At 39.7% G+C, this 9,476-nt stretch overlaps 1 protein-coding gene and 1 long non-coding RNA gene across 2 annotated transcripts; both read right to left on the reverse strand.

Moving 5' to 3' along the window:
• Positions 1 to 1,208: 1,208 nt before the first annotated feature.
• Positions 1,209 to 4,981, reverse strand: LOC131257326 (uncharacterized). Its single transcript, XR_009177316.1, has 2 exons — positions 4,705 to 4,981; positions 1,209 to 1,615 (listed from the first exon to the last, which is right to left on the reverse strand). It is a non-coding gene; the product is annotated as an uncharacterized LOC131257326 (long non-coding RNA).
• A 498-nt stretch (positions 4,982 to 5,479) lies between these two features.
• On the reverse strand, positions 5,480 to 6,271 carry LOC131257632 (glycine-rich cell wall structural protein 1-like). Its single transcript, XM_058258412.1, has one exon. The coding sequence runs from the start codon at positions 6,269 to 6,271 to the stop codon at positions 5,480 to 5,482; it is 792 nt and encodes a 263-aa protein (XP_058114395.1).
• Positions 6,272 to 9,476: the final 3,205 nt, after the last annotated feature.

Raw genomic sequence — 9,476 nt, forward strand, 5'->3', positions numbered from 1 at the left:
GGGATACCAATGGTCTAATCAAATATTGGTTCAAGTATGAATTTGTCACGCCCACACTTCTTAACCACATATAAATTCTAAATACATGCCTTCAATCACACATGTGGCCTTGTATCTATTGAATTGACATAAAATGTACATTGAAAAATAAAGTAATATTGAAATGACAAAAATCTCTTTAATTCAATGTACACAAGTGGTACTCCCAATGATAAGATTAATATGATTTTCCGAGTGTGGAACGTAAGGCCGGTTTGAAATGCAGAATTAAATAGTATTGAATTGCATTAAGTGGAATTGACACCATTATTACAAAAATATTATATGTCTAGAAATACTATAGTAATTTGATCATCCAATCCTATGTTTGGGATTAAATTCTTATGAGAAAAACATGTATATTAAGTGAAACATATGTTTGGTAGACCATGAACTTGTAATTAATGAGCTAGATTTCACAACTAATGCCAGTCCCCTGCGTGTATATGCGACTTGAATATCATGTGTAAAGTGCATATATGAATAATATGAATGAATGACCTAGATAAAACACATGCATCAATGTGGGGCCCCATAGATGTAGTGTATTTCAAAATCCACCAGAAATTCTATTATATCTTCCACTAGGATTGAATTATATGATATCTAAATTAATTCAATCATTCCTGCCGCTTCCAACATCAATTGGAATTCACATTGGATCAAATGCAATTTTATACCACCTAATCCCCATGTTTCAAACAGGCCCTAAACAGTCGAGATCTCTTCTTGATTGGCTCCTTGAATATTCTAACTTAAGTTCAAGCATAAATGTCAAATATCTTCTACTTAAATATAATATGAGACATGAAACCCTCTTATACCTGTTATGAAAATATAGAGTGCTAATAGCACCACTGATTAACTTCTCACAAATGAAATGACAGAATGTGTTTAGTGAAGTCATAGAAAATTGAGTTAGACGCAATATAAATATTACTACTTTACGCAATTTAATTTGAATTACTTATATGCCATGTAAGAATTTCTATGTGCTTGTGTGTTATCCTTCAACAACCAACTTGAGGTTGGCTAATTGGAAAGGAGTTATTTGATACTCTAGTAGTGTATGACTCTTGATATAATATATGCTGGCACTTATTAAAAAAGTGCACAAATAGAATATATTTACTGGAATTAAACAATAAAGCATCCATTGTAGAGTGAAATATCAAGAATACAATTTATTTATTTTTGGTTCAAAATTCAAATGCAATAAAGATACACAAGGATAGAGTAGTTTATACACAAAAAGCCCTTTCATTCCCTCTCTACACAGGTTGCTGGAACTCTTGGTACCAATTGGGACTCATCCTCAACCTCAAAAAAACTCTTGGTACCAATTGGGATTCATCCTCAACCTCAAAGAAACAATGAACCTTCGCTTCGCTTCACTCATACGTACCCTCCGTCAAGGCAATTCAATTGCAAATGGCCTTGCAAAACTTGCAAGTAACGGGGCTACCCGGACAACAAATACCGATCAAAATCTCTTTTTCCGAGAAATATCAAGGGCTCTCTAGTGATGGACAAAGCCGGCGTTGGGATGATTAGGAGGATAAAAACTAAAAAGGGACTGGACTAAGGCCGTGTTTGTTAACACTGAATTTTTGCACTTAACGCGGAATTGGAAAAATTTTCCATGTTTAGTGGTGTTTGTTAATACGTTGTTAACATGGAAGACGGAAAGCGCTAAGTGGTTTTTCACTGAATTATTTCCGTGATAGGAGTCTTGCTTAATGGTGAACACGGAATGCGCTCCGTGATTTTTTATTAAACAAAAAGTTTTTGCTTCCAAAAGTACCCCTTTTCAAGTTACTATGACAATTTTTTCTTTTAAGCTGTCTGCGCAATACAAAATCAACTTTTAACCTATGAAACTTTTTTATGCCCCACCATGATTTATGTGTTTGATCCACACTGTCCATCAATTTTTACAGATAATTTAAGGTGTGATCCAATAAAAGAAACATGTCCAATGATTAATTGGACCACAAGGTGAGGATTGAACGTCCACCATTAAAAACTTCTCGAGAGCTGGAGAAGTTTCAGATCAAGCTGATATTTGTGTTTTCACTTCATCCACGTCTACATGACCTAATGAATAGGTTGGATGGTAGAAAAACATGACAGTGGCCCTTAGAAAGGTTTCAACAATGGCTATCATTATCACTGCGGTATCTTTTGGTGTGGCTCACTGAAGCTGTAGACCTGCTTCATCTTTTATATCATACATTAAAATAATATAAGAAAAACATTGAACGGCTTAGATAAAATACTTACATGACGGTGGACCCTACAGATCTCTGCCCAGACCGTCTGGGCGGGGTAGGACGCGATCCGCGTTCGAAGGGAAATGGATTGGCTACTCCCCTGCCACCAGCAAATAGCTGGTGGTCAGTGCTCTGTGGGCCCCACAGTGAAGTTTATTTGTCATCCAACCTGTTCATAAGATTACACAGATATGAATGAAAGGAAAACACAAACAACAGATTGATCCAAAACTTCTGTACCCCTAAGAAATTTTCAACTGTATAATTTCAATTCACACTGTTTCCCTTGGTGAGGTCTACATGAGACTTGGATATACTTTTTTTTTTGGTACAGAGCCCTAAAATTATCTTTTAAAATGTATGGACGGAGTGGATAAAATATTTAAATCATGATGGACCCCACAGAGTTTACTCAGTACGCTTAGCGTGTTGGGTTACTCAGTACGCAATGCATTGAAGTCATTTCTGTGGGTCCCATCACGAGGTATTTGTTATATCCAAACCCGTCCATCCATTTTTCGAGCTCGACGTAAGGCTTGAAATGAAAAATAAGACAGATCTAAAGAAAAAATGGACCACATTGCAAAAAGCAGCGGGGGATTGAACGTCTACCATTGGATCACTTTTATTTTATTTACTTTTTTTGATGGGTTCATTGTTTAAGGAGAATTAATGGCCCATTTAGTGAAAACGTGGAATAATCAAATACATGGCCATCATATCCAAACAAATTGCATGTTGGGATGTTGTGAAACTGTGCTATATAGAATTTTTGGGGTGGATTGCACACCCAAACGACACATTTTGAATCAGGTTTTGGGGACTGTGATCTCTAAATTAGGTTTTTTGAGCCATGAAAATTTGATTTTGGTAATGATCACAAACATTCCAGCTATGTGGGGCCCACCCGTAATGTTTATGTGGAATCCAAGCTGTACATCTGCTGAAAATCCTCATATTGATCATACATCGAATCATCCCGATCCGAAACTCGGGTGGGGCACCTGCAGGGGAAAATGTACAATCATGGCTAAAACCAATATATTCACTTGATGTGGCTCAACTCAGATTTGTACTGATAAGTTGGATGGCATATACACAACATGGTGGACCCCGCATTCCATATGGATGTATTCTATGGTTTCCTTTGGTGTGGTCCACTTGAGCTGTGTGGATCAGGTTTGATTTTGGGATCTAGGCCTAACATGGGGAGTATCTAATGGACGGTTGGACGGCACTCAATCATAACGGTGGATCCATACAACTCCCACCTATGGTAATTACCATACCTTCAAACTCAAGTGATCATTCTCCTTTGGATTTTTGGATTTTAATAATTAAAAACAAACCAATATATGTAGTTTAGAGAAGTCCACATGCACCTCAATTACATACCAACCTGGCATGCCCTGGGGGACATCTGATCCATGCATCAGGTGGGCCCCACTATCTTAATAACTTGGCCCAAACATCAGGCGAGTCCCCTGAGTTGGTAGGCCACATATTTACAAGGGAATAGTTTTTTTTTTTTTTTTTTTTCTTAAGAGCTACCAGTCTACTTTCAAGATACATGCCGGGCTCCCAGTGAATGTTGGGTAAACCATGATGAGGCCCACTAGACATACAGCTGAAATCCAACCAACAAAGGAACATTGAAAATGTGGTTTTGAACTAAGCAAGACAAAGGGTGCATTTGTTATAAAATCTCACTCGAATTCAAAGCAATGGGCCTCACTTCACAATCCCACGGAAGAAAACTTGTAGTGTGATGCTTATGTTAAGTTGCCTCACTGATCTCATTCTCTTAATAAAAATCATTTCATCACTCTTAATAAAAATCATGCTAACTACATCAAAAAAGAATCTATCTCCGATCCACTCTTCCAATAATACAATGATGAAAATGCTCTTTTAGAGATGAATATCGAATCAGAGAATGATATGCCTGAAGTGGAAGGAGTATTTGGAAACTTCGAACAAACTATTATGTCCAATATGCGAGAAGAAATTGCCGCCACACTTATACATGCAAGTCATTAATTTTTTATCTGTTTTTATGAATAATGATATTTTAATTTTCTATTAAATACTTTATAGTTTATTTGAATTAAATAGAATAATTTTATTTTCATTTAATAAAAAATAATTTCTTTATAACGTAAAGCATTTCCAAACAGGAGATAGATAGGGGCAAATGTGTCAAATTAACATATTTCAGACATTTCAGATGTTTTTTAACAAACAGATTGTTTTGAATTCAGTACTTAATTTTCAGACTTCAGCCATAGTTACCAAACAAGTTTTTTTACTTCAGATTTTAGATTTAGGCTTCAGATTTCAGATTCAGGGTTTAGATTTTAGATTCAGGCTTTAGACTTCAGATTTAACAAACGAGGCCTAACTCCCTTTGGGCTCCTCTGATAGAGAATTGCTTCTGCGGATTCCCTAACTCTCACTTCATCAGTCCCAGTTTTCGGATTCTTCGCATTGAAAGTTATCCCTGCTCTTCCTTGTCCAAGGCCACTTCTTCTCCCAGTGTATCTCCAAATGATAGGTGTGGCGACATACTCTATTGAGCCCACCCCAATTCTAAGTCTGTAATTTTCTATATTCATCTAATACAAGGGGCTTTGCCACACCTTAAAAAAAAAAAAATAATAATAATAATAAATAAATAAAAATAAAAAATAAAAATTGTATTGCACTTACAACACCAAGATTGGATATAAATGTATTGAAGAAATTGATCATCTACAATATGATAACTTAGCATGCAACCCATTTTTTTCCCCCCCGCCAACTCGTCATTCCTGTAGAAAATACGATCCATCTAGAGTGTAGGGGGCCACACCATTAAGATGATCACCATGCACGCTGTTAAAATTAAGAGAAAGGCGATGGTCTGATTTGCTGTCCGTGTGTGACCCTCCTTATGAGTGCATTTGGACTTCATGGTGAGGCCCAACGTTTATATGGCTCGGGCGTCCTACATGAGTGACAATTTGGTGGGAAAGACAGGGCTGCTTGCATAGTTTAAAGCTGTCTTGTGGGTGATCCGTTCTCAAATGTAATATGGTCTCACCTAACTAATAACCCATATGCACTGTCTTTAATAAGACACCACCAATACTGCTGCCTACGCTAGACCCGCCTCGATCACCCCCGCCTCACCAACCCCCTCCAACACCGCCTCCACCACCCCCGCCTCCAAAATCACCTCCACCCCCGCCTCCACTCCACCCACCTCCACCACCGCCGCCTCCAAAATCACCTCCACTCCACCCGCCTCCACCACCCCCTCCACTCCACCCGCCTCCTCCAGCCCCACCTCCCAAATCCCCTCCACCGCCACCTCCACTCCACCCGCCTCCACTACCCACTTCACCACCACCACCACCCACTCCACCCACTCCACTACTGACTTCACCACCACCACCACCACCTCCACTACTCACTTCACCACCACCACCACCTCCGCTACTCACTTCACCACCACTACCACCACCACCTCCACCAACTTCACCACACCCACCCCCACCACCCACTTCACCACCACCACCTCCACCACCCACTCCACCATCCCCAAACCCACATCCACCGCCCCCTCCACCACTGCCTCCATCATCACCATCATCACCACCGCCGCCTCCGTCATCACCATCATCACCGCCGCCACCACCACCGCCACCTCCGTCACCACCGCCGCCGCCGCTGCTGTCACCGCTACTACCGCAACAGCAACAACAAATAATATCCCAATCTCCACCGTAATTTCGGCCGCGTTCTTTCTGTTTCTCAGAGCTAACCTTGTCATCACCACCGTCACTACATGCAAAGATGATCATAGATATGATCGAGAGCGACGCGACCATCATGCAAAGCAAAAACAAGCCCATGGGAATTTGAGACACACCATCGTAAGAACCACCACCCAAAGCATCTATGGTCACCCTCGCCATCTCTACCTTGGACGATGTTGCTACGGAAGAGATGTTTATATAGGCGTCTTGGGACATTCTAGTCTCCCTTCCTAATTTCGTCATTCTTTCCTTGGATTACTTGTCCCCAAAGTATTGTTTTCATAAGCTAATAGGCAATATAGAAGCCAAGAATTGCTACGGCCCCAGGAATATACAAGTCAACGATTTCTAAGCCCACAGGCGTATACAAGTAAACGGTTGCACAGGCTGCCACGTAAGTTAGAGGGAGCTGCTCCCGGTTCGACAATAAGTTACCATTTACCCAATATATGACTTCCAAATCTATGATTTGCAAGCGACACCAACCTGTCCTGTGGAGCCCACCATGATGTATATATTTTATCAGGCCGTCCATCCATTTTGCCAGCTCATTTTAGTACATGAATCAAAAACTAAGACAGATTGACAAAGCTTATGGATGACAACACATGAAATAGTGGAGATGATACCCACCACTCCTGAAAACTTCTTAGGACCCACCATGATGCTTATTTGCCATTCAACCTGTTTAAGGTTACACATACCTGGATGAAGGGAAAGCACAAATATATGCTTGATCCGAAGCTTTAATTTGTGGCCTCTAAGAAGCTTCCAATAGTAGGCGTTCGATCCACTTTGTTTTCTGTGATCCTATTCATTTGAGTTTTGAGTATATATATATATATATATATATATATATATATTTCCGTTCACATCCTAAATGAGCTGGCAAAATGGATGGCCTTTGGATCTACAGGCAATCTCCGTCCCTATTTGGTCATCCCACCATGAGGATGACCTTATGTCGGCAACAATATAGAAAATAATGTTGAAAGTTATCCGCTGTATGGTAATTTATGGTCCAGCTTTACACTCATATGTATAAATATACCTGTAAAAGAAAATTATTTCTTGTCCAAAATTCTACACTTGTTAAAATACACATACTTTGTGGACTCACCATCTTAATTGTGTGTCATCCACACCGAGGTGCGCTCCTCAATGCTAAGCCTTGGGAATAAAAATCAGGGGAAGTTTAAGACATGTGGGACAGTGGGAACAATGGGAATGGTGTGGGGTCACCGTGATGTGTTATCTTTCCTCAAATTCAGGTGAGAATGAAGGGAAGAGATACAAAATCAACTTCATTTGAAACTCAAGTGGGCCACACCAAGTGAAGTAATTAGAGGTGTTAGGCACAGTTAACATGTTTCCATTAAAGCTTTTTTCATTATTATTATTATTATTATTATTATTATTATTATTATTATTATTATTATTGTTATTTGTATGCAGGGTGAACATAAGTGTTCTCAAGTCCTCTCATTTAGCCACGTGTGTGTTGAAGTGACGCTCAAGTATTAATCGAAAAAAAAGTCGTCCAGGATTAAATGTACATACACATGTACACGGATATTACACGTGCTATATATAGCATGTCTGGCACACCACTTCCGACCCTCCATGTGCCTTGCACATGCTGGTTCCTCTAAGTGGAAAATAGGCGAATCTTGTTTTGTTTTTATCAGAAACATCTCTTAGAAAATAAAAATAAAAATATTTGTTATAAATTGATAAATTATTTTAAAATTTAAATTCTTTATGTCCATAATTAGTTAACTCTTAGATAATTTTCATGATAATATTGAAATAATTTTGCAATAAATTTGTAAAAAGTTATAAAAAAAATCTTCTACTATTACCATGATAATGTCGTTTAGCTACTTTTTTTGTGAGAATAACATTGTACACACATATTACACATGTACATACATATTACATGTGTGTAATATGTTTCTAAATAATTATACATACACATGTACACACATATATATTAGATTTTGGCCTTTTGCTTACAATCTCCAGAGCAACGACTCCAAATCCAAATACAGCAGCCTTCTCCGTCAGATGCCCACGCATGACATTCTCCGGGGCAAGGTAGCCGCTTCAAGAATATAAATATAGCAGTTTGAGGTACTCCAATATAACCCAACATTGAGAAAAACGGTAGAGGCCGGAGAGGGCATGAAAGGGCATCGTGTCTCCTCTCATAGGAGATCCAGACCTTCCTTCGTCACCCGGCGAAAATTAATCCCAGATCCAAAATGCCTATTTGTCGAAAATCTGCCGTTCAGTTGCTCGACAGAAGACGTGCTCAAGATCTTCCAAAAATATGGAAGAATTTCTGAGGTCTTTCTCTTGTTTTTCCCAGGTACTTCCAAACCTAGAGGCTATGAATTCGTGCACTATTTCTACGAAGACGATGCTCGGGCCGCTAGGGGCGTTCTCGATGGCAAAAGGATTGATGGTACAGTGGTCTCCATGAAAGAGGCCCGACCTAGATCTACTTAACGGCCGAGGTCCACCGACGAGATGCATCCAGTCCAAAAGCAGAACTTGAAAGGAAAGAAACCAGATATTGCTGCCCAAGGTGGGGCTCCTCCCCCTACGAGAAGATGGGAAAAAATAGGGACAATCCCCAATCCAAAACATCGGGGATTTTGTAGAGTGTTTGCGGACCCAATGCAAGTCTCTCGGGAGATGGATGAACTAGACCTTGGTTTGTTGGGCTCCTCAGGTAGCAAAGTGATATCCATCCTCCAGATTATAGATGGTATCAGATCATCTAGATTTAATGCTTCTGCTATTGATGTAGCTAGGATTTCTCCCTATCAATTTCTTATTTCCTTCAAATCCAGGAAGGAACTCTCAAACTTTGTGACAGACAAAACTCGTTTGCAAAACATGGGTATGGTGGAGATTACCCCATGGTCTCCATCGATTTTAATGGAAGATGAGGAGACATGGATCCGCCTTTTTAGAATCCTGGCCCATGCGTGGTTTGAATCAGTTATCCATGATTTGGATAGTCTTTTTGGGGAAGTGATATATGCATGGACACATTATCCAGATTTGGCATTTTCCAAATATTTGCAAGAGTAAATGTGTCCAAGATGAAGGGATCGTCCCTCCATTCTCCAATCCAGCTCCAAGTGGCAGGTAACTCGTATGAAATCAGAGCCCAAATTGAAGGTATGAAGGAAGAAGTCCATCCTGGTGATAAGAAACTCTAGAACTCAATTACGAATAGAGACCCAGACAACGATGATAATCGCCCAAGAGATGACAAAAATACAGAGAAAGCGATGATTGAGTATGCTGGTATTGAGGTTAGTGATAAGGCTACCTCCAATTTCTCTGGCAT

Source organism: Magnolia sinica, chromosome 10 (assembly GCF_029962835.1).
Source record: "Magnolia sinica isolate HGM2019 chromosome 10, MsV1, whole genome shotgun sequence".
NCBI classification, from domain to species: domain Eukaryota; kingdom Viridiplantae; phylum Streptophyta; class Magnoliopsida; order Magnoliales; family Magnoliaceae; genus Magnolia; species Magnolia sinica.